General features: G+C 44.3%; 2 protein-coding genes across 6 annotated transcripts; both read right to left on the bottom strand.

Moving 5' to 3' along the window:
• Positions 1-937: 937 nt before the first annotated feature.
• Positions 938-3,843, bottom strand: agr2 (anterior gradient 2). Of its 2 annotated transcripts, none has more exons than XM_038966547.1 (8): positions 3,745-3,843; positions 3,150-3,286; positions 2,809-2,872; positions 2,562-2,614; positions 2,117-2,193; positions 1,854-1,917; positions 1,615-1,698; positions 938-1,357 (listed from the first exon to the last, which is right to left on the bottom strand). In XM_038966547.1, the coding sequence occupies exons 2-8, from the start codon at positions 3,271-3,273 to the stop codon at positions 1,308-1,310; spliced, it is 516 nt and encodes a 171-aa protein (XP_038822475.1). In that variant the 5' UTR covers positions 3,274-3,286; positions 3,745-3,843; the 3' UTR covers positions 938-1,307. The 2 variants fall into 2 exon arrangements, with proteins under 2 accessions (XP_038822475.1, XP_038822476.1); XM_038966548.1 differs by having other exon boundaries at positions 3,150-3,282; positions 3,745-3,812.
• A 5,394-nt stretch (positions 3,844-9,237) lies between these two features.
• Positions 9,238-25,713, bottom strand: ppp1r10 (protein phosphatase 1, regulatory subunit 10). 4 transcript variants are annotated; one of them, XM_038965970.1, is made up of 18 exons: positions 25,698-25,713; positions 25,225-25,518; positions 23,782-23,867; positions 21,046-21,154; positions 20,768-20,854; positions 20,352-20,539; positions 20,029-20,112; positions 19,568-19,708; positions 19,211-19,319; positions 18,774-18,898; positions 14,478-14,599; positions 14,051-14,369; positions 13,429-13,675; positions 13,152-13,227; positions 12,653-12,898; positions 12,304-12,433; positions 11,763-12,146; positions 9,238-11,525 (listed from the first exon to the last, which is right to left on the bottom strand). In XM_038965970.1, exons 4-18 carry the CDS (start codon positions 21,150-21,152, stop codon positions 11,362-11,364), a joined length of 2,529 nt encoding a protein of 842 aa, XP_038821898.1. In that variant the 5' UTR covers positions 21,153-21,154; positions 23,782-23,867; positions 25,225-25,518; positions 25,698-25,713; the 3' UTR covers positions 9,238-11,361. The 4 variants fall into 4 exon arrangements, with proteins under 4 accessions (XP_038821898.1, XP_038821897.1, XP_038821899.1 ...); XM_038965969.1 differs by having other exon boundaries at positions 23,782-23,852; XM_038965971.1 differs by having other exon boundaries at positions 18,795-18,898; positions 23,782-25,518.
• Between the last annotated feature and the right edge of the window lie 73 nt (positions 25,714-25,786).

The raw sequence follows: 25,786 nt of genomic DNA, 5'->3' as shown, positions 1-25,786 counted from the left end.
TAGAAGTCTTTGGGTATCTACTAGCATGCTAGCAGATACCCATAGACTTCCAGTCATTGCGCTAGTGCTAGTTAGCAACTTCCTTCAAACTGCACGCAGACACATAAAAAGGGTATCCATGAATTCATCTGACTCTGGGGAAGTAGATAGAAGGCCTCATTGCCAAACTCCTAAAGTATCCCTTTAAGAGTCAATTGCTCATGCCGTCTGAATATCATCAGTATGAAATGCTTGGGAAGACTGACTGACATGTGAAAGAAGAGATGCGCTTTGTTCTGCTGATAGTGTTACAAAGCCTGACAGTCGATTGTGTATGCGTGTACATAGGTGCGCGTGCTCGTATGTCTGTTGTGTGCTGTTGTATCAGTTACCTTGGCTTGTGCCTTGCATGTCTCCTCTACTAGTGTGTACTGCTGCTTCCACCGCACTGGTGGTTCTGTGAACTACAACATACCTTTGTACAAGAAATCTCAATAAAATAGAAAAGTAAAAATATATATATTTCATACACTGTTTCTGTTCTTTGGTTTTCATTTCAACAATGAGTAACTCCATTCCCACCAATGCCCAGTCAAGTTGACCTATTAGAATTTTTTTCCTGAAAGTTCACTGGGTTTGTTGGGCTCTGTTTCCATAGAAACCAGTGGCATTCAATGACATTGCAAAATGTAGAGCTCAGCAGTAGCCTAACCCTTTCCAAGAAACTCTAAAATCTCTACAGAAGTGGAATGACAAAATAATGCTTTTATTTGCTAAATGTTATATTAGATTCCCATGAACTTATTCATTACAATATTATAGTACTACATGACATTACTAAGAATAATGTGTGGGTGTGTCATTCCCTCACTGGCCCCGCCCATTCAGGATGTGACCAGGATGTCAGCGCTCACTCCCTAGCTACACAAACACACGGATTCATACACAAACACACGGATTCATGCACACCCACTGTATTTTTATTTCAATAGCCCTTTTAACCTGAGTCATTGTCATGAAGGGTGAAAGGACTGAATTACATTTTCCAATGAGACACAAATCATTTCATAATTGCACTATATTTAATAAAAAGACATCTCAGATGTACAGCAATACATTACAAAGACAGAGAAGTTCAGGAAAAATAACAGAATTTAAAAAATGGAATTGCGTTTTGTGAAAGTGAAGACTAGTTCTTTCCAGTGCTTAGGTTTACATGGTGACAGTATGCCACTGGCTGACTCCTAGGCTCCAGAGAACGTTCAGAGAATGTTCGGAGAACCTCTGAAGTCACAGGCCAAAGGTCATGGGGTCACATGAGTCAGTGCTTACAACTCAGTCTTCAGCAGCTTCTTGGCCTTCTGCATGTTGCTCAGTACTACAGGGAGAAGGGAAAATGAAGAGTAGGTCACTCAGGAGCAGGTTGTTTCTCACAAAGGCAACATTTTCTAATCTCTGAATTAATTATAAAACAATCTGAATACACTTAGTAATACCTTACATTAATAAAAACGTATACATGTGTATAAATGCTTAAATATTTACAATCTATTAAATACAGATTTATTAAAAGTATGTAAACCATTAGTATGCAATCAAACAGTCAAAAGGGAGATAAGATCAAGTTGTACTCACAGAGTTTGATGTCAGAAGGCTCATAGGCGTACATACGGTTGGAGTAGCGCCCTGTGATGTCAGCTCTCACTGTCATAGAGGGATCTGAGGGGAGAGCGATTAAGAGAAAGAGAGAGAGAGGGGGAGGGAGAGATAACTATTGATTAAAATCTGTTGCTTTTGTTTGATGCCACCATAAACAAAATAATGACATTCCTTCTCATGTAATGCTGCTGGGAAAACGTGGCATTTTCACTCACCGACAAAGATGATTCTAGGGACATACTGGCCATCAGGGGAAAGATGCTTGTCTGTGGTTTCATACTGACAACACAGGGAAAGAAACACATATCAATGATTTGCTTCTTAATACTAAAAGTCAGGTCAACAAAAAATAAATAACAGTGCCCTAAAATACTCATATAAATCAAACCATATAATCATCAAATCTAATAGATCAAAAGAGAAGTCATCTAGGTATTGATTCTGACAATGTTTTCCAAAGACTTCATTTACAACTCACCACCAGATTGAGGACGATCAAGTCTTCATCAGCCACCTTCTGGATGTCCTTGTCTTCAGCGAAGACCTTCTTCATGGCTGGATTCATGGAAGACATCATGAAAGACGTTATGAAAAGTGGTACATTGACTTAACTTAAGAGATCTCCATAATTGTTTTATTGTCCTCTCCCATACATGGCAGCAGGATGTAAGAGGTGTATACCTACCACCTTGGCAAACAGAGCCATGTTTGTTCTACTACGAGTTTGATAATGGTTGTTTAAACAAGTCCTGGCATCTAATACAACTGAATGATGCATCACGATTTGGGAGAATACCAGGACGCAAATAATACTCAAGGGCCAAGGGAGGGACATTGACCTGTGGTCTGTTCAGGAAGGTGCAACAGAGTGGCAGTTTATTTGCTATAGGTCAGGGGTTAGAGGTTAAAGGTCAGGGTCTTACATGCACTGTGAGGACAGTCCTCCAGGTGGAAGATGACCATCAGAGGCTTGTTCCTATGGAGACAAATTAGTTCTGGTTACAGAATAAAATGGAATATAAATCATTGAAATGTATTTGTTTTTGAAGTGTATTTGTCAGCCATCTAGATCTGTTACATCAATGTGAAATAACACCTTATTCCCTATTTTGAAATTCATAAAAAGTAGGGTGCCATTTTGTATGTAGCCATAAAAGTTTGTGCACTCACTGTGCCCTGGCCCAATACAGAGCCTCCTCATAGGTCTGAGCCCAGATTAGCTGATCACCCCAGCCTATAGGAGACAGTCAGGAAGAACAGTGTCAGTGCAACAGTTTCAGTACAACATTAAAGAACATTCAGGTAGAGATATATTGTTTAGAACAGACATGCCTCTACTGACATGTAGAATAAGGAATCGCATGTCAGCTCTTTTCATTAGATATCTCCAACCACACTGATCTTACAGAGCTTTGAGAATGAGGAAAAGGAGAATGTGTACTCATGAATTCATTCATTAACAACACTATACACTGTAATAGGTTTTGGAAATAGTAAGGGGAGAGTGTTACCTCTGGAGAGAGTCTGAGGGATCCTCTTCCCCCTCTTGGCGATGTTCTTCTCAGGCTTAGCCAGAGATGAAGACACGGCTATGGCCACCAGGACCAACAACACAGACAGCAGACCTCGGATCATGATTACCACCTTTCTGGAAGGAAACAGAGTTCAATAAGCATCTCAGAGTAGGTAGGAGTGATCTAGGATCAGGTCCCCACTGCCCATATCATTTTAATCATTATAATCTATAAGTCAAAAGTGATCCTATATCAGCACTCCTATTCTGAATCATTGTGAATATGGGCCCAGATAACACATGCCTGCCACAAAACTGCACAGATAGTCTACTTCTATTTGCATACTATTATAACTCAACAGTATAGCTGAGGGAAAACAATATGAAGAAGTGCCATGCAGAATTACAAATAATTGCACATCTATTCAGATTTGTTCAAGTTGTTGAAGACTGAAAGACTGAAAAAGTTCACAGCATTTCAAGGCACATTTACCAGACAAAGGATCAGATGGAGGGATGAGGGATGGTGAAGAGAGATATGTGGTTAGAGAATAAGGCTTCCATTGTGGTGGAGGGAGAGATCCATTTCCTACCTGTTCTCTGTGGCACCTTTGTGTGTCTCCTGTGTTCTGCAGCTCCTCGTTCTGCTGTGTCCCTTCTCTCTCACCTGGACCTGCTCTTATACACCGGCCCTAAGCTCTCATGCTGACCCCTCCCACCAACCCTCACCTCTCCCTCTCTCCTCCCACAGCTCTGATTGAATGTGTGTCTACTGTGGAGGTAAGCAGCTCTGATTGAATGTGTGTGGACTGTGGAGGTAGGCAGCGTAATGGATTCTAGAACTTTCACTTTCTCTCCCTTCCATCGCTATCGGACACAGGCTTTTAAAGACATATTAAGCATGGTTAAAATGTTTGCCCTACGTTGGATATGATAGTGTTGTTATGTACGTTATGTACGTTCTTGGAGTTTTACACAAAGAATGTGTAACGGAACTGTTGAATCATAATAGTTGGCTCAGATCCAAGGACAAGTCAGCATTAAATCGAGGAATCTGATATCGGGGCTACTAGTCAGTTCATGATTGGTTCAGGTCAGATCTGTAAGATTGACATCATTCTCAATAAATTAACTTTCCTAAAGTAAACAAAAACATTTAATAGGTTTTACGTGGCCTTATTTTCACTCATTCTGTGCTTGTAGTTGATCCCCCAAACCATTTTGTTTCGTTAGAGAAAATTGGCTGTCACATTTTGTTATAACTATAATGCAGTAGGAAAATATGAAAATGTGTCTAAAGCATATTAGAAAACATTCTAAAACACTCCACACCAACTCATATTACATCACAATCCCATTCTGAATGATGTCTCTGCACAATTTTATTTTTCAAAGATGTTCTGCTGTGCCATAAATCCATGTTTGAATGATGCAAATATGGATTTATGGGACAGTGGGGAAAAAAATTGGACGTAATATGAATCTGATTACAACCGAATCCCATTTTGAATGATGTCTCTGCTCAAATTGTGAAAAAAAATGTCTACTGTCCCATAAATCCATATTTGCATCTTGTTGTAAACACCATCATGCAAACATGGATTTAGGGCACAGTGGAACCTCTTATTGTGCAGAGACATCATTCAGAATGGGATTATGTTGTAATATGAGTTGGTGTGGAGTGTTTAAGAATATGTTTTAGACACATTTTCTAAACTAATTGTAGTCAATGTCAAGTGATGACAGTTTAGGGCATCAAAAACAAGCACAGAAAGAGTGAATGTGTGAACTCCCCCTTTGGTGTTTATACTTTTAGTGTAATATTGGATCAACTGTTTGTAATGATGTAAAGGGATGCTATGGTCATTGTGCACCAACATGATGTTCTTATCACGTTTTAGGGAAGACCCAGATGCAGACAGTGTTGAAGTAATGAAAGTGTATTACTAGAACAGGGGCAGGCAAAACGACAGGTCAAGGGCAGGCAGAGGTCAGTAATCCAGATCAGAGTCAAAAGGTACAGAACGGCAGGCAGTCTCAGGGCCAGGGCAGGCAGAGGTCAATAATCCAGATCAGAGTCAAAAGGTACAGAACGGCAGGCAGTCTCAGGGCCAGGGCAGGCAGAGGTCAGTAATCCAGATCAGAGTCAAAAGGTACAGAACGGCAGGCAGTCTCAGGGCCAGGGCAGGCAGAGGTCAGTAATCCAGATCAGAGTCAAAAGGTACAGAACGGCAGGCAGTCTCAGGGCCAGGGCAGGCAGAGGTCAGTAATCCAGATCAGAGTCAAAAGGTACAGAACGGCAGGCAGTCTCAGGGCCAGGGCAGGCAGAGGTCAGTAATCCAGATCAGAGTCAAAAGGTACAGAACGGCAGGCAGTCTCAGGGCCAGGGCAGGCAGAGGTCAGTAATCCAGATCAGAGTCAAAAGGTACAGAACGGAAGGCAGTCTCAGGGCCAGGGCAGGCAGAGGTCAGTAATCCAGATCAGAGTCAAAAGGTACAGAACGGCAGGCAGTCTCAGGGCCAGGGCAGGCAGAGGTCAGTAATCCAGATCAGAGTCAAAAGGTACAGAACGGCAGGCAGTCTCAGGGCCAGGGCAGGCAGAGGTCAGTAATCCAGATCAGAGTCAAAGGGTACAGAACGGCAGGCAGTCTCAGGGCCAGGGCAGGCAGAGGTCAGTAATCCAGATCAGAGTCAAAGGGTACAGAACGGCAGGCAGTCTCAGGGCCAGGGCAGGCAGAGGTCAGTAATCCAGATCAGAGTCAAAGGGTACAGAACGGCAGGCAGTCTCAGGGCCAGGGCAGGCAGAGGTCAGTAATCCAGGGCGTTGTTTTATTTTTTATTTCACCATAATTTAACCAGGTAGGCCAGTTTAGAAGTTCTCATTTACAACTGCGACCTGGCCAAGATAAAGCAAAGCAGTGCGACAAAAACAACAACACAGAGTTACACATGGGATAAACAAATGTACAGTCAATAACACAATAGAAAAATCTATATACAGTGTGTGCAAATGTAGTAAGATTAGAGAGGTAAGGCAATAAATAGACCGCAGTGGCAAAATAATGACAATTTAGCAATTAACACCGGAGTGATAAGATGTGCAGATTACTTTTGAGGATCTGATGACCCATGCCAAATCTTTTCAGTCTCCTGAGGGGGAATAGGTTTTGTCGTGCCCTCTTCACGACTGTCTTGGTGTGCTTGGACCATGTTAGTTTGTTCGTGATGTGGACACCAAGGAACTTGAAGCTCTCAACCTGCTCCACTGCAGCCCCGTCGATGAGAATGGGGGCGTGCTCGGTCCTCCTTTTCCTGTAGTCCACAATCATCTCCTTTGTCTTGATCACGTTGAACTGTAACTCAGTAAAATATTTGAAATTGTTGTGTGGTGCATTTATAGTTTTGTTCAGTAGTCATTATAGAAAGACTTTGTAACATAATATTCTGGAGTCAGTCTTGCTTTCTCAAACTAAATATATCCTATATTCTGTCTTTACGGTGCCATACACATGTAGAAATCAGCGTTGTGCTGTGAAATGTGCGTTGTACTGCCTCTACACAGAGGCCTGTTTACTTCTATTTTTTGGGGTGGGGGGATTCATGCCTCTACACCATAGGAACTACAGTTTGATTACCCCTTACAGCTTTCACTCTCTCCTGCTAAGTTACTAAATAACTCTCCAGCTGTATTGCCTAACACCCTGAACACACAGATTAAAGTGGGTGAAGAAACAAACTGGCACATTGATTCTCTCTTTTGGTCTCATTAAACTTTTACTGCAGTGGGCTAAATCAAGGTCACACAGAGTGTATGACATCTATTTTGAAACAAAAGTATACACCTCACACACATGGTTATGGGCTTAGAAAAAGAAGACACTTGTACCATGTCAGATATAAAGTTGAAATGTATTCAATTTTGAGTTTGCATCCCCATATAACACTATATATATATGTTACAGAAGACTGCAACATAACAAAACTGTTTAACATAGAAACTGTTTGACATAACATTACACTCATGAAGCCACTAATGGTTGGGTTCGTTTAAGGAACCAGGAAGTGCCTAGACAATGATGCCTATGAATTGAGAGTGGTTATACTGGTGCCCTTACTGAGCCCTCTCTCTCACACTTTGTGTTCTGATGGCACAACCCCTCCTCCATCCGACCCCATGCACAGACCAAAGGTAATGTGATCAGACCAACACCAAGCACCAGGATCAATGGTGGCTTTGTTCAAGTCTCCATCCAGACAGACTGGCCTCTTCAACTACTACTACACCTCAGATTGATTTATCCACTCAGTCTTTTTAACATGGATATGATTGGTTTACTTACACACTGAGTGTACAAACATTAAGGATACTTTCCAAATATTGAGTTGCACCCCCCTTTTGCCCTCAGAACAGCCTCAATTTATCGGTGCAAGGACTCTACAAGGAGTCAAAAGCGTTCCACAGGGGTGCTGGCCCATGTTGACTCCAATTCTTACCACAGTTGTGTCAGGTTGGCTGGATGCCCTTTGGGTGGTGGACCATTCTTGATACACACAGGAAACTGTTGAGCGTGAAAAACCCAGCAGCGTTGCAGTTCTTGACACAAATCAGTTTACCTGTTGTTCAAACAGTTGCTAATTTCAGGGTTTTACTTGCAGCTATAGATCTGGATAAGAGAATCTGTGAAATGCATAAGGATAGGTCTATGTCGTTTATCGCAGCAGACAAACTCAGGCCGACATGAATTCTAGTGTGGAAGTTGGAGCAGCGGAGTGCTGAGGTGTCCTTAACCCTCTCTCCCTTACTTCCCTCTCAGAATGCTGAGGTGTCCTTAACCCTCTCTCCCTTACTTCCCTCTCAGAATGCTGAGGTGTCCTTAACCCTCTCTCCCTTACTTCCCTCTCAGAATGCTGAGGTGTCCTTAACCCTCTCTCCCTTACTTCCCTCTCAGAATGCTGAGGTGTCCTTAACCCTCTCTCCCTTACTTCCCTCTCAGAATGCTGAGGTGTCCTTAACCCTCTCTCCCTTACTTCCCTCTCAGAATGCTGAGCTGTCCTTAACCCGCTCTCCCTTACTTCCCTCTCAGAATGCTGAGCTGTCCTTAACCCTCTCTCCCTTACTTCCCTCTCAGAATGCTGAGGTGTCCTTAACCCGCTCTCCCTTACTTCCCTCTCAGAATGCTGAGCTGTCCTTAACCCTCTCTCCCTTACTTCCCTCTCAGAATGCTGAGGTGTCCTTAACCCGCTCTCCCTTACTTCCCTCTCAGAATGCTGAGGTGTCCTTAACCCTCTCTCCCTTACTTCCCTCTCAGAATGCTGAGGTGTCCTTAACCCGCTCTCCCTTACTTCCCTCTCAGAATGCTGAGGTGTCCTTAACCCGCTCTCCCTTACTTCCCTCTCAGAATGCTGAGGTGTCCTTAACCCTCTCTCCCTTACTTCCCTCTCAGAATGCTGAGGTGTCCTTAACCCGCTCTCCCTTACTTCCCTCTCAGAATGCTGAGGTGTCCTTAACCCGCTCTCCCTTACTTCCCTCTCAGAATGCTGAGGTGTCCTTAACCCGCTCTCCCTTACTTCCCTCTCAGAATGCTGAGGTGTCCTTAACCCGCTCTCCCTTACTTCCCTCTCAGAATGCTGAGCTGTCCTTAGCTCCTGAGGCACCGTCTATCCTTCTCGCTGTTCCTTCGTGTGTTTTCCCCAAGTCAATATTTGCAGTGGAGGGCACGGTTAAAGCCACTCCTGATCACACATTGAGTTGTCAGCCACCTGGGCCACCTGTCACTAGCCTCGCCCTGGGAACACGGATCTTCCGTACACTACCATCGTCATAGGACGTAGGAGCTTGGATTAGGATGTGTAATGTGTTTAAAGTTCCCCTGAAACTTTTGTATGTTCCTTTATAGGTCTTCTGATTAACTGAAACCTTCATTGATATCCAAATATTAAAACATTTAAATAATGGCAGTCATCTTCAAAAGAAACAGAGATAAGAATTCCATTCAATAATGAAACACTTGTTAGATAAGAACTTGAAACAAAACCGTTAATGGACGACATATCCATACCTCAAAATAACACAGAGCAACCCAGATATTCATTTCAGAACATTTATTAAGACATGTACAAAATACTCATAATATGTATATATGTGTATGAACGTGTGTATGCATTCACAGACACATACATTTCTAACAAAAAAAAAATGGACCTCATTTTGGAGATCCAACTCAATCGTATCAAAATAAACACACAATAAATCCAAACAAAAACACGACATAATTCTAGTCCCACAAGAGACATGAAGGCCACTGTTTTCACAGAAAACACTTTGAATTAGTTGACCCAGAGAATGATTCCATAGTTTTACCCCGTTGGACATTGAACACTGACTGAACACACGTCACCCAACTGAAGCCAATACAGTTGTGTGTGTGTGAAAAAAACACCAATAAGGGACTGTGTTTCTGTGTTTCTGTCACGGGGCATACAGGGGACATTATCATGATGTCACATGAAAGACAAGATACGCTCGGTGGTACATGTTATAAAGCTGATGAAATATAATCAGAGGCTTCCTGAACTTCAGGAAGGAAAAGCCTCATTCACTGTTATGTACCCTTCTTGGTAAAAAGGCTCAGTCAAATCAAGCAACACTTGGCCCTGTTGTTCTTTTTCCTGTGACATGCAGACCACGAACGCCCACCAGTAGAAACCAACGTAGCCTGCAGGCAGCGTTCGTTCAGTGCGTAGGCCAATCATCTAGGGGCGGTTCTGTTAAATGTTCTCTTCTCAATACCGTTTCATCCATTTGTTCTGGAGTGGAAATTTCTTTTTTAGAGCTAGATAGTAGTAGAACATAGCACAAGCAGTGTGGTGGGGATGGAGGGACATTATACATTACAGTTAGGTCCTGTCAGTCAGGATGCCTGGTGAAAACAACTTGGATTTGGCCTCAATATTTCTTTTTAAAGTACTTCCTCACTGATAACTCTTGCCTATGGGGAACTTTGCAAATATCATAAAACAATATTCTTATTATTTGGTCACCTTCACATTCATGGTCTTGTTTTCTGTTGAAATCCTACGGTAGAAAGAGCGGCATGTTTTTCTTTAAGCGCACTTGGCCGTAAATAGGTTTTAAAATGGTGTACTGAGCATTGTCATTTGGCCACGTCTGACTACAGTTTGAAAACTCCAGTGACCACAGTTGAACACAGTGCAACATTCATTCAGGAGAGAGGGCGAGGCTTAGACTCATTGGTTGGCTACAGATCCTGTCTGTCTGAGGAACGTGGGCCAATAGGGACATACACAACTACAGAGCAGAATGATGAAAGGATCATTTAGCTTAAAGAAGTCTGACTCAATACTTAAAGTCTGACTTAATACTGGGGAGATCCTGGAGATGTTTCTATTGATTTTCTACCTTGATCATTGCTCACCTCTTAGCTCAGCGCTGATAAATCAGTATCAGATAAATATATAGGAGATTAGTGCATAAGACAGGGCTAGCTGATAGGCTACATGGGACAGTGACAGACAGCAACCAGAGTAGTCATAGTGTGTGGTTACTGTACATCATCAACCTGAACCAACAGTGTTAAAAATGATCACAATAAAACATCTACATATGAATGATCACCTCACAGCTAGAGCAGTACCTATACTTCACAAAGCCGGGGCATGAGTGAGTGTGTATTCTGGTGTACAAGCAATGTCCTCTATCCCCGATCGAGGGACTTTAAGCGAGCAGGGCAAACAAATGGATGTAGGAAGTTGAGCATTTCTTGGTGGACATCTTAGGTTGGTGTGTGGAGAGAAGAAAAGGAAGTAGTAGAGACATGTCTGATTCTGCCCTGTACATTCAGTATCTTCCTCTGCTACTGGGGAGTCCTCATATTAAAGTCCCAGTCACACAGGAGGAGAACAGTAGCAGAAGTGCTTCTTCAACAGACCTGCAGAAGCATCACATTGAGATCACCAGACCCATGCAGAGCAATTGTTAAGGCAGCAGGACTGCCTTGTCTGTCTCTCATATCTGACTATCTATTGGCTTGTCTTTCACCATGTCTTTCTAGCCTGGTGGGCTATCTGTCTCTCCGCACCCTTTGTCCCAGTGGTGAAACCAAACCAGCAGCTCATTAATTCAGAGTTCTGCCACCTAGTGGTGATAACATGGTATTGTCACGTATTGGTGTCAGTGGTGTGTTGGGTGGTCTAGTGCCCGTGCTGCGGCCCGTGGTCGTTGTACTGGTTATGGGCGGGGTGGTTGGGGGGCAGGGGAGGACCGTTGACGCCGGGGTGGTAGAAAGCACAGTTGCTCTCGTAACGGCAGTTTCCTTTCATCATGAAATGGCGGCACACTGGCCTCTTGGACATGTCTGAGAGGAGAGAGAAAAGAACAGAGTTGGAACACAACTAGCCAGCCAACCAAACATCTGTACTGACTGCATCAAGGCTACAAGATGGCAAACAGAAATCAACTTGGTCTTTACTTTAATTGCACTACTGTGGGGCGGAGCCCTACATGGACAATACAGGGCGCCGTTTCAGACTGGCCCTATAGGTATCTAACATAGAAACAGAATTACTAGAAGGGACATTCCCTTTCAACTCACCTCCCATGTTGTTGTGTCCTCCTCTAGGTCCTCCACGTCCTCTCCCTCTGAAGCCCACCTGTTCCCCTCCTCTCCCTCGGCCGCCGCGGTGGAAGTGTCCCCCCCGGTGTGGCCCCCCCCTCATCGAGTCGTCCCCCCAGTAGTTGCCGTTGTCTCCTCCGTGGCTCTGGGGCGGCGGGGGCCCCATCATACGGGGGTTAGCGTTGAAGCCAGGGGGTCCGTGGTTGTGTGGGGGCGGAGGGTGGTTGTAGTGGGGTCCTCCGGGGCCCGGGGGCTTGCCTGCAGGAGGGTACCCCACTCCGTTCATGGGCATGCCCATGTTGAGGTTGTTCATGTTGGGCAGGTTGTTCATGCCTGGACCGTGGCCCAACAGGCCCTGGCTCACTGTGGAGGAAAGACATATACTAAGTTAACAATTATTCTACCACACATACCGTCATATACAGTTAAGTGTAGGAAGAAATGGAAGAATACTTGGTTTGTTGGCTTGAATAAGTGTGAGAGAACTGAAGTTGTGTGTGTGTTGTAAAGGTGTGTGTACCTCCGGGCGGGGGTCCGGTGGGGGGCCCCTGGTTCTGGGTCTGCTGTAGAGAGCCCAGCAGCTGTTTGATCTTTTCAGAGAAGTCTGGCTGCTTGATCAGGTCCTCAGTAGACTGGCCACCACTAGCTCCCTACAGGAGAGAGAGGGAGGAAGACCGAGAAGTTAAACCAAATCATGACAGAATAAAATAAACATCACAGATCCACTGGTTACAAGGCTTCTCCAGGGGTTCCAGAAGTTGTTTAAAACAGTTGCAGTACACAATGCATTCATCCGATCATAATGTCAAAACAGGATTAGTTCATGTTTTGACATTTATTTATTTATTTTTTTAATCTCTCTCTCTTACCATGATGGAGGTGAGTAGCTCCTGTACATTTACGGAGGGGACAGCGGGGGTACCAGGCGTGGCCTGGGTGATGTTGCCTAGGTTACCCAGGTTGCTCAACAGGTTGTTGGCCCCCAGGTTCCCCATGAGGTTGGCGAGGACGGGGGGCAGCTTGGAGGCCTCCAACCCCCCGGGGCCCACGCCAGAGCCAGGCTGGGACAACGTGTCCATGGGCTCCATGTAGCTGTCGTCCATCATGGTGGAGTCCTGGAGAGGAGGGAGTTAGTGCACTGGACACAGAGGCTGTTTGGAGCATTGTGTGTGTTCTATATATTCTAGGTTATTTTTCAATCACTTTGGCGCCTTTTTCAGATGCAAAACTCTTCGAACAAAAGCCAAAACTGATAACACTTGTAATGCTTCTTATTTTATGTTCAAAACATTTGGTTGTGCATTCATTGGAGTTGAACACATTTTTCAAACTGCTCCAAAGTGATTGACAGAAAAGGGTACATCTCACCTCATCCAAAGGTATGAGGCGTGGAGGCATGGGTTCGTAGGCATCAGGCTCAGGTTCATGGGGGCTGTCAGGAACACTGAGGAGGAGAGAGGAGGTGAGTTTCCCCAATACAATGCGAGGCACTTTGAGCACCTGGTAACCCACTAGGCTATAGAAATCCATATCATTTTAAGCCATACTGCTCTCTCTCACACACACACACACACACACACACACACACACACACACACACACACACACACTCTCACTCGCTCACTCTCTCTCTGTGAATACGTACCTCTCCTTGGTAAGGAAAATCTCCTGCAGGATGCCAGTCTCACGGTCCCTCTGTGTGAGTCTCTCTGTGCTGTTGGCCCCGGCGTTGACCAGGGGGCCGGTGAGGGCCAGGGGCCTCGGGAGGCTCCAGGGTACCCGCTCCTCCATGGAGTCGTGGGACAGGCGTCTCGCCATCTCAAACGTGTGGCGGTCCATCATCATCTCGCGCTTCGCCGCCTCGCCAAAGTCCTTGACCTTGTTGACGTTGACTGGAGAGGGGGATAGAGGGAAGAGGAAGAAGGAGGGACAAGGAGGAAGGTGAGAGAGGTGGAGAAGGAGGAGAGAGTTAGCCATGGCACCCAACATGGATGTGATCAGGAGAAAGGGGATACATTTTATTTATAATTATTTATTTATTTTGTCTTGAGGATAAATTACAAAAAAACAGGGGGGAAAATGACATCCCTGTCCAAAGACTAATTTAACAGAACTTAGTAAAGAGTAGATAATGTCTTTACTGTACAGTTAGCTACTGTATTGACAACTACCTAGTTTGACTATACAACCACAGTTTGACGTGCAATTACAAACAACACCGACCAAAAAAATTGAATTGAAGTTACCGTTAGTTTTTGTTCTCTCACCTCTCTCGGTCTCGTCCAGGTCGAAGTAGAAGTACTCTTTGAGCTGCTCCTCCTCGGCCCAGCGCACGCTCTTCTTCTTCTTGCCCTTCTTGGTCAGCTGACTGTCCTCTTCGCCGCGGGGCTCCGCCAGGGCGTTGGGCTTCTCGCTGCCCGTGTCCATGGCCTCGGGGTCGTCAGCAGGGACCGGCGTCCCAGGCTGCTCCAGGTCTACTGGGACCTCGTGGGGAGGGGTGGTGGAGGCCGTCTGGGTCTCTGGGGACAACGGTTTGGCACTGCCCTGAGGCGACAGGTAGGGGAGTTTACCCTCGAACGGACACGGCTGAGAGGAGGAGAAGGTAGAGAGAGAGAGATGGGTGAATACTCAATTCCATTTGCACAGCCTTCCATAGATTCAGGTGGTTGAGAGAGGAGTTGTATGTCTGTCTACCTTGTTTGACGTGGGAGAGACAGCCTTGGGGTCTCTACCTTCCTTCCCTTTCTTCTTCTTAATTTTGATGCCAGGCACGGGGGCGGAGTTTAGGGCATCCAGGAAGCCTGTACCCTCAAGGGCTGTAGAGAGAAAGGAGGGTCTCTTAGTGACATCAATAACAGTCAACATAATGCTGTTGAGGGGGAGATGGGTTTAAAAGTGTGTTCGATGCACAGCACACTTTTTTTCTGAGGGGTAGGGCACAGAACACATGGCATGTGAAAGAAACAGAAATGTTTGTTTATGCTCTGACGCGGTAAGCTCCCTTGTAGTTTACTGCAAGGTTTCAAGTTTGAAGAAGACCTTCCAGTTGAAACGTTGTAATAAACATAATAAATATAGTGTAGGGGAACATATACAACAGTGTGTGGGTATCTACCAGGGTTGAGGAGGTCAATTCCTTTTCAATTCAGTAAGTAAACTGACATTTAAATTCAAACATTTTCTCATAGAGAGGTACTGAGGACACCTGGAATCGGAATTTAATTGCCAATTTACTGAAGTGAAGAGGAATTGACCTCAACCCTGATATCTACTCGTTGAGGGGTCAGGTGTAGCCTAATCTACTCGTTGAGGGGTCAGGTGTAGCCTAATCTACTCGTTGAGGGGTCAGGTGTAGCCTAATCTACTCGTTGAGGGGTCAGATGTAGCCTAATCTACTCGTTGAGGGGTCAGATGTAGCCTAATCTACTTGTTGAGGGGTTAGGTGTAGCCTAATCTACTCGTTGAGGGGTTAGGTGTAGCCTAATCTACTTGTTGAGGGGTTAGGTGTAGCCTAATCTACTTGTTGAGGGGTTAGGTGTAGCCTAATCTACTCGTTGAGGGGTTAGGTGTAGCCTAATCTACTCGTTGAGGGGTCAGATGTAGCCTAATCTACTTGTTGAGGGGTCAGGTGTAGCCTAATCTACTCGTTGAGGGGTCAGGTGTAGCCTAATCTACTCGTTGAGGGGTCAGATGTAGCCTAATCTACTCGTTGAGGGGTCAGATGTAGCCTAATCTACTTGTTGAGGGGTTAGGTGTAGCCTAATCTACTCGTTGAGGGGTTAGGTGTAGCCTAATCTACTCGTTGAGGGGTCAGATGTAGCCTAATCTACTTGTTGAGGGGTTAGGTGTAGCCTAATCTACTTGTTGAGGGGTTAGGTGTAGCCTAATCTACTTGTTGAGGGGTTAGGTGTAGCCTAATCTACTCGTTGAGGGGTTAGGTGTAGCCTAATCTACTCGTTGAGGGGTTAGGTGTAGCCTAATCTACTTGTTGAGGGGTCAGGTGTAGCCTAATCTACTCGTTGAGGGGTCAGATGTAGCCTAATCTACTCGTTGAGGGGTTAGGTGTAGCCTAATCTACTCGTTGAGGGGTTAGGTGTAGCCTAATCTACTCGTTGAGGGGTTAGGTGTAGCCTAATCTACTCGTTGAGGGGTTAGGTGTAGCCGAATCTACTTGAGGGGTTAGGTGTAGCCTAATCTACTTGTTGAGGGGTTAGGTGTAGCCTAATCTACTCGTTGAGGGGTCAGATGTAGCCTAATCTACTTGTTGAGGGGTCAGGTGTAGCCTAATCTACTCGTTGAGGGGTCAGGTGTAGCCTAATCTACTCGTTGAGGGGTCAGATGTAGCCTAATCTACTCGTTGAGGGGTCAGATGTAGCCTAATCTACTTGTTGAGGGGTTAGGTGTAGCCTAATCTACTCGTTGAGGGGTTAGGTGTAGCCTAATCTACTCGTTGAGGGGTCAGATGTAGCCTAATCTACTTGTTGAGGGGTTAGGTGTAGCCTAATCTACTTGTTGAGGGGTTAGGTGTAGCCTAATCTACTTGTTGAGGGGTTAGGTGTAGCCTAATCTACTTGTTGAGGGGTTAGGTGTAGCCTAATCTACTCGTTGAGGGGTTAGGTGTAGCCTAATCTACTCGTTGAGGGGTTAGGTGTAGCCTAATCTACTCGTTGAGGGGTTAGGTGTAGCCGAATCTACTTGTTGAGGGGTTAGGTGTAGCCTAATCTACTTGTTGAGGGGTTAGGTGTAGCCTAATCTACTTGTTGAGGGGTTAGGTGTAGCCTAATCTACTCGTTGAGGGGTCAGATGTAGCCTAATCTACTTGTTGAGGGGTTAGGTGTAGCCTAATCTACTCGTTGAGGGGTCAGGTGTAGCCTAATCTACTCGTTGAGGGGTCAGATGTAGCCTAATCTACTCGTTGAGGGGTTAGGTGTAGCCTAATCTACTCGTTGAGGGGTTAGGTGTAGCCTAATCTACTTGTTGAGGGGTTAGGTGTAGCCTAATCTACTTGTTGAGGGGTTAGGTGTAGCCTAATCTACTTGTTGAGGGGTTAGGTGTAGCCTAATCTACTTGTTGAGGGGTCAGGTGTAGCCTAATCTACTCGTTGAGGGGTCAGGTGTAGCCTAATCTACTCGTTGAGGGGTCAGGTGTAGCCTAATCTACTCGTTGAGGGGTCAGGTGTAGCCTAATCTACTCGTTGAGGGGTCAGGTGTAGCCTAATCTACTCGTTGAGGGGTCAGATGTAGCCTAATCTACTCGTTGAGGGGTCAGATGTAGCCTAATCTACTCGTTGAGGGGTCAGATGTAGCCTAATCTACTCGTTGAGGGGTCAGATGTAGCCTAATCTACTCGCTGAGGGGTCAGGTGTAGCCTAATCTACTCGTTGAGGGGTCAGATGTAGCCTAATCTACTTGTTGAGGGGTTAGGTGTAGCCTAATCTACTTGTTGAGGGGTTAGGTGTAGCCTAATCTACTTGTTGAGGGGTCAGGTGTAGCCTAATCTACTCGTTGAGGGGTCAGATGTAGCCTAATCTACTCGTTGAGGGGTCAGGTGTAGCCTAATCTACTCGTTGAGGGGTCAGGTGTAGCCTAATCTACTCGTTGAGGGGTCAGATGTAGCCTAATCTACTCGTTGAGGGGTCAGATGTAGCCTAATCTACTCGTTGAGGGGTCAGATGTAGCCTAATCTACTCGCTGAGGGGTCAGGTGTAGCCTAATTTACTCGTTGAGGGGTCAGATGTAGCCTAATCTACTTGTTGAGGGGTTAGGTGTAGCCTAATCTACTTGTTGAGGGGTCAGATGTAGCCTAATCTACTCGTTGAGGGGTTGGGTGTAGCCTAATCTACTCGTTGAGGGGTTAGGTGTAGCCTAATCTACTCGTTGAGGGGTCAGGTGTAGCCTAATCTACTCGTTGAGGGGTCAGATGTAGCCTAATCTACTCGCTGAGGGGTCAGGTGTAGCCTAATCTACTTGTTGAGGGGTTAGGTGTAGCCTAATCTACTCGTTGAGGGGTTAGGTGTAGCCTAATCTACTTGTTGAGGGGTCAGGTGTAGCCTAATCTACTCGTTGAGGGGTCAGGTGTAGCCTAATCTACTCGTTGAGGGGTCAGATGTAGCCTAATCTACTCGCTGAGGGGTCAGGTGTAGCCTAATCTACTTGTTGAGGGGTTAGGTGTAGCCTAATCTACTCGTTGAGGGGTTAGGTGTAGCCTAATCTACTTGTTGAGGGGTTAGGTGTAGCCTAATCTACTTGTTGAGGGGTTAGGTGTAGCCTAATCTACTTGTTGAGGGGTTAGGTGTAGCCTAATCTACTCGTTGAGGGGTTAGGTGTAGCCTAATCTACTTGTTGAGGGGTTAGGTGTAGCCTAATCTACTTGTTGAGGGGTTAGGTGTAGCCTAATCTACTCGTTGAGGGGTTAGGTGTAGCCTAATCTACTTGTTGAGGGGTTGGGTGTAGCCTAATCTACTTGTTGAGGGGTTAGGTGTAGCCTAATCTACTTGTTGAGGGGTTAGGTGTAGCCTAATCTACTCGTTGAGGGGTTAGGTGTAGCCTAATCTACTCGTTGAGGGGTTAGGTGTAGTCTAATCTACTCGTTGAGGGGCTAGGTGTAGCCTAATCTACTCGTTGAGGGGTTGGGTGTAGCCTAATCTACTTGTTGAGGGGTTAGGTGTAGCCTAATCTACTTGTTGAGGGGTTAGGTGTAGCCTAATCTACTTGTTGAGGGGTTAGGTGTAGCCTAATCTACTCGTTGAGGGGTTAGGTGTAGCCTAATCTACTTGTTGAGGGGTTAGGTGTAGCCTAATCTACTCGTTGAGGGGTTAGGTGTAGCCTAATCTACTTGTTGAGGGGTTAGGTGTAGCCTAATCTACTCGTTGAGGGGTTAGGTGTAGCCTAATCTACTTGTTGGGGGGTTAGGTGTAGCCTAATCTACTTGTTGAGGGGTTGGATCTAATCTAGTAAATGCAGTGAACGGGTCAAAAAGATGGGTACATACTTGTTTCTGTTGAGGACTTACGTTGTGCTGGGATGATCTTCACCTTGATCTCCTTGGTCTGATTAGGAGTGGTGTTGAGTGGTTTGTACTTCTTCTCCACAGGGGGAGCGTCCAGAGGACCAAAACTGGTGGAGACAAGAGAAACACGGGTTAGGTTTTCCTCCTTAGGACCCAGACAGGTAGAGGGAGATGAGAAAATGTTGTGTTTTTATTATGAGAGTTTGAATGAGTAATAATTCCAATATATTCATTACAAATGGCAAATACATCTGCCAAAAACAGGTCTGATCAGTACTCGAGATTAACCCACAATGAGGCAGCACTGAGCAGTGGTGTTATTCTGTGGTGGTGCAATTTCTATCCTGTTATTGCCTGGTAAGCCGTAGGACGATGACACCTATACACAATGTGGGCATGGATGTTATTGTGTAGTATACCTGGGTCTCTTGAGGACTTGGGCTGGTTTGATATTGTACTTGTCCCCCAGCTGAAGGGCCACGGGGGGCTTCTTGACCAGGACAGGGGTGGGAGCATCCATCTCCAGGCCTGGAAGACAACACACAGGACAGGGTCAGGTCATTACATGGTACTACATCTAGCACTTCAGCCACAGCAGGAGCTTCATCTCCACAGTCAGAAACAGAAGGACTTTTTCAGATGTGCATATTACTGTGGCCTGTTTTCTACTGAAGGACAATAACCTTATACACAAAATCATCTTCTGTAAATGAAAAACTATTTTGTGATAAATTGTGAGGACAGAGTGTGAGTGTAGTTCGACAAGCGTAGTGTACCTATGGAGCGGATCCTAGCATGGCTGGGAGCGTGAGCTTTGGGCTTCTCCCTCTTCCTCTCCTCCTCTGCTGCCTTCCCTCCATCAGCTGGCTTCACCTCTCGGACTGGCACTTTCCCCTCCTCCTTCTTCCGCTTCTTATCTGATAGAAAGAGAGAGAGACGGGGGAGTTACGTAAACATAAAGAGATTACAGTGAAGAGGAGAGTTAGAGACATGTTTACATTTTAATCATTTATCAGACGCTCTTATCCAGAGTGACATACAGTAGTGAGTGCATACATTTTTGTATTTTTTTCATACTGGTCCCGCGAGGGAATCGAACCCACAATCTTGGTATTGCAGGCACCATGCACTATCAACTGAGCCACACAGGACTAGGGTCCGAGGTTGAACGTGAATGTGAGAGAAAGAGGGGAAAAGAAAGAACAATGGAGAGCATGAAGGGAAGGGGGAGAGCTACCTGCAGGAGATGTGGCGGAGACACTCTGGGAGCGGATGGTAGCCATCCAGCCATCCACCAGCCCAGCGGACAGCTTCCTCAGCTCTGAGAGGGAGACACACCATTAGTTACACATCAACCTCAGACACCATCATTCAACAATTGACATCTACTGCACAGATACCACCACTATGGCTGGCACTCCATTGTCTTGGCCTTGGGTTTGTGAGAAAGCGAGTTACAAATAAAATGCTAAATAATTTTGCCACAGAGGTCTATTAGTCAGCACAGTGTATTAGAGAGGGTGGAACCACCAGGGAAAAGAAAGTTATATAAAAACATACCCTCAGTCTCTCCAGTCTTGCTGAGCTGCTTGACCAGTTTGGCAGTGTTGTTCTGTTTCAGGTGGTCTACAGTGAGGGGCAGTTTCTGCAGCGTCAGCAGGATGAGCTGTAACAGGGGGGTGTTGGTGCTAGTCTTGGAGTAGGTCAGCCACGTATTCAGCAGCTTGTAGCCTCCCACTCGGATAAACCTGGACAAAGAGAAGGGACAGTCAATCAAATTCTGTTTAAATTGCCAATTTTTACAACTTATTTGTCAAAGTGCTTTACAGTAACCCGGCATAGACACCCAACCCACCAAAGAACAAGATGCAGCACAGTGGCAGAGAAGGCTCCCTAGTGAAGTAATAAACAAGCAAGCCAGACCATAAGCCAATAAGGTTGATCAATTAAGAACAAAAGATGGGAGTAGATCTTACCGGTTGAGAATGTCGTGGGACTTGGTTTGTAGTAGGATGTTCAGGTACATACACCTGCTCACCATCTTGTGAGAGGCCTTCATGAGACTGTGGAGAAAAAGACCATGAAGGAAGCTGACAATCAGAACAAAAGATAGGAGATTGACAATGCTACCATTACAGTCCACACTCGCAACTCAAAATAATGCAAAAAATTATGAAAAACACTAAACAGTAAAAACTAAATGAGACCAAAAGCACACCATCAATTATTTTTTAAATGGCAGTGTGTTAATTACCTGAAGACTTTGGTGACTCCCTCCAGGCTGCGGAGCTCTCCATCTTTCCCCAGAAGGTTCTCTACTCCCTTCAGGACCTCTCTGGGGTCCACTGGGCCCACCGCCATCTCTGCTCAGAGAAGAACAGACATACACACTTAATATACAGGAGATCGCCTTACAACTCTGGCGCTTACTAAACAGTCATCGTTATCATCTCTTTCAATATGCAGCGAAAGTGATGTTTGCACTGCATGGTTCTTCCAGGCATGTCAGATTACACTTTGTTTTGGGAGAGCTCCTTGGAACAGACACCATCTGTTGTTCTCTAGATCCTGCACAAAGCAACGGCTTACAGACAATTCAACATAGGTACTAAACCACAAGACCTTTCCAAACGCCTCTCTACCACACGACTGAAAACAGGCCACAGTTTCCTGCTATCCACAAAGCCGAGAGCAACACCGCAGGGGCCCACGTCAAATCACCGACATTGCTAGATCTTCAGTCACACTGAAATCTGTCAAAACAAGGGGGGTAGTGACATTCCCAGCCAACCCCTCCAAATCTACTGTTCAGCCTCAGTGCTGCTTTCGCATTCCAAATTCCATACGGCAGTGAACACCATGACTCACTGACTGATCTATTGCCTCATACTTCAAATATTTGCATTTATTTCTCTCTTGAGGGCAGGATCTGTCAGTTGTGTGGATTATCCTTATAGCGGAGGGAGGACAGACGGAGCCTACTGTCTCGGTTCTCAGGAGCTGCTGTAAGGCTTCCTCTAAGACAGCTGGGTATAGCCTAATACAAAGACTGCCTATAGGTCATGCTGCTAGTTTATTTTCTGTGTCAGTAATTCAATAGAACACTGTGAGAGAGCGAGCGGGAGGAAATAGGCAAGGAGTCAGTTCAACACAACACATTATATTAGAAAATGACAGGTTGGGCTGTAGTTTAGAATAGGTTCATGAGGACTTCCCCCAAGGGCAGCAATATATTCAAGTAACTGCTTTATTCAACAGATTAATAAAACATTACAAACAAGTTAACAAAACCTTACATTCACGATTGCCTTAACAATATGTACAATCTAAAAAAAGTTCATGGTAAGTGCAAATAAAAACAGATAAGTGATTAGGCTTGAATATGACAACCAGTAGGCCTACAAACTACAGTGGAGAGGAAGGTAGTTGTTGGTCTGAGCAGCAAACTTGTAAAACACATACTTGCACTGTACTGTTCTATTCTCTGAAAAATAATCCCATTGAGGAATCTATTGAATTCCCTACATTATTTTATAGAAATGTTTTTATAGAAAGGTCAAAGGCGATGAGAGCTATGGAAGCTAGGATACTTTACTGATGCTGTCCTGGTAACGGAAGAGGATGTTACAGCCTACGTGTTTGTTAAGTGTGGGTGAATAATACTTTGGGTAGCTTCCCCCTCTACTAATAACAGACACATACTGGTAGCTAAACACTGAGGCGCGCACACACACACACACACACACACAGAGAAGGCCCTCAAACTGAAAGCCTACCAGTATTCAGTTTGAGGCAGGCGATGCACTAAACTGGTGGTTGGAATGACTGACCAGCTCCTTCACTGACAGAGAAGGGTGCAGTCACTTTACCAGTAGTCTCAGGTGGCACAGGAACCCAAGGAGTACAGTTGGTTGAATAGAACACAGAAAAAGCCTATTCTATGACAAATGCACTGTACTATTAATTTCAGTTAGCTAAAAGGAACATATTTAGCTTTTTGCTTGTAAGTATAAATAATTATTTTAAAGCAATATTAAAGTTATTTGTATTGGTATTGTAAGTGATTGATCTCACACATACATCCCTTAAAGTTTACAGGACTAGCGTGGAACCAGTATGTTAATTGCCTATGATTAACATTAGAATAAAGGGAATATTTGATCTGAAGCATCATCAATGCCCCCCCCCCCCCCACGTCTATACTGTGGTCAAAAGAAATTCACACATTTCAAAAATATATATATATTTTAACAAATCATAAATTCACTAGTCATTTAAGTTAGCTATATATATACTCCTGGGGTGGCAGGTAGCCTAGTGGTTAGAGCGTTGGGCCAGTAACTGAAAGGTTGCTAGATCAAATCCCAGAGCTGACACGGTAAACATCGGTTGTTCTGCCCCTGAACAAGGCAGTTAACCCACTGTTCCTAGGTCGTTATTGTAAATAAGAATTTGTTCTCAACTGACTTGCCTAGTTAAATAAAAAATGTAAATGTATATATTTGAAATGTATGCTTAAACTGAGCAGATTGGCTTTAGTACAAGTGGGTAGTTAAAATAACAGGAGTTAACCTGTGCTACTGACATCATTACATTACAGTTCCATATAGGGAACACTAGTAGACTGAGATCAGCTGGGGATCCAGCGAATCCTCTACGTATAAAACGCAATATAATCTCCACTAAAATATCAAGCCATTGCTGCAAAATATTACTAGAATTTTTGCTTAGCCTTGTTCAAACTATCAATCTATGCGTAAATCTTAATAACATTTTAGAGTAGGGGCGGGACTGAGGCTATCAACATGCCCCCCCCCCCCATTGTTCAATGCATAACTGAATGCGTATAAGTTAATATTTTAAAGCTCATTATAATATGGTTTGACTATGTTCATTATCATATACTTTGAATTACTGTATCCAAGTATTACATGGATAATATCCAAGTATTTCATATTGAAATGTCATGTGAGGAAATCAGTTGTCTTACCCGTTTAACTGTTGTAGTAGAAGTTTTATATAGTCTCAGAACTCCACAACACGGGACATAACACACAACCCCTGAAAATGTCACAACTGTTACACACGCACAAAGTCAATAGAAAGAAGTTATTGGGAAGAGATGAGCTTAGTAAAGAACAATTCAATGGGGGAATAGATGTCAAGTAAATTAAATGTTCATACACACATAAAATGGCTTTGGTGTATTTACTGAAATATATAGCAATGCAGTTGAAAACAGTAACACCTGTTATCATTTAGCTAGAATGTAACAAATACTTCTGTCACAATAGCTCAAAGCCCTGCCTACACCAGTGATTTTTTGTTTACATAACAATGTCCTTATCCATGGTTGACAATCACCATTAAATAAAAACTTTTGTTCTATGTGGTAAAAGATAAAATAAATTGGTAAAGAACAGCCTGTAGATAATAAACTTAATGAATTTGTATATGCCTTTCATTCATCCACACAATGTTCATGATCCTACCCTAGCACTAGAATAAATATCCTGTTCAATGACCAGTTCTGGTTAGGGGGAGGGTGACGTTAGGACGGAACTAACCCGTGATCCACCGAAACTACATCTAGGCCCTGCCCTCTTTTGTTAACTGCTTCGTAGCTGCCAGTCTCGAGAACATAAAGAACAATGTATGCCAGCTACATCCGCCACAACAGTTAGCCTACTATCACATTAGCAGCGCCGGAGGATCATTCACTAGCTATACAAAATAACTAAATGGTGGCGAAAACGGCTACATCGAGACGAAACTCGTTCCGCTATTCAGGGAAGTCAACTCCTGTCGCTCCAGAAAAACACACATTATTGCCTCGAGTGTTCTGAAAAGACAAAACTACAACGACCTGATGTACTTTCAACGAAACCAGTCTGCCTTGTACATTTCGAATGAGCATTTACATCCTGCAATCTTTATCCTCAGATTGCCGTATAAATATCGGACACCTGGGGAAATTTCCTGCTCTAACGATATCGACGATACAATGTCATGCGTACAAAACAATAACCACAAATGACCAATTTTTCCAGTGAAATCCGTAATCCTCAATCTAAGCAATCTTTATGTATAGATTGCGGTAGGTGTAAATTCCAAGGATCTCTCATCAATTTAGCAGAGAAAAATATCCCCTTAACCTACGGCAATCTTTATGAATAGATTGCTTATGCTTAAATTAAACATTTTTTATACAGTTTATGTTGATCCGTCTCACACACAAAGAAACGGAGCGTTTCCACTCCGCACTTTCCTGTGTGAGCTCATAAACTAACGCGTTAGCTTTCGCTACAAGTAACTCGCTAGCCCCGTACGGAGACCAGCTAGCGGACCTAGACTAAATCTAGCTGCGACTAAACGATTTCTCATTTAATGAATTTAACGTTAGGTTCAGATTGGTTTGAAAATCAACACTTACTATAAATACCTCTCCTCAGCGTCTCGGGTAACTATATTATATTGTGCTTTACAGCAACAGATATCTTGTTACATCAGTTTTAAATCGTTAACCGTCATGTTTTAACGTTAACAATCTTATGGCTGGAAAAACTGGTTTTATGGGCGGGGTTGTGGCAGCTAAAAACTAGCTTTTCCTTCTGGAACAAACTGGAGGCAAAAATAGTAATCAAATGTCCATTACTTGAAGAAAAAAATAGATTTTTGAATTAGGATGTTCAAAGTCCTCGACGGTCACTCTTCAGAGACAAAAGACCTGAAAAAGAGCACACAAAACGAAAAACACATTTAAGATACATTCACTTATTTTCTCTGTGTTCATACAAACCTGAATCTTGGAAGAGGTTTCTTATGATGGATTATGGTCAAAATGAATAATTGCGCAGTAGTTTTTTTGTTGTTGAAAATAGCACTGTTTCTTTAGACGTTACTCACCTCAGAACAAATCCAGGAATGAACTAGAAAGGGAGGGACTTGGTATTTATACCCTGTGACGTTTTTGACGTCATACGCGTGTAGAGCAT

The sequence above is a fragment of the Salvelinus namaycush genome, chromosome 27 (genome assembly GCF_016432855.1).
Source record: "Salvelinus namaycush isolate Seneca chromosome 27, SaNama_1.0, whole genome shotgun sequence".
NCBI lineage: Eukaryota > Metazoa > Chordata > Actinopteri > Salmoniformes > Salmonidae > Salvelinus > Salvelinus namaycush.
This window is presented reverse-complemented; position numbering and strand designations above follow the sequence as displayed.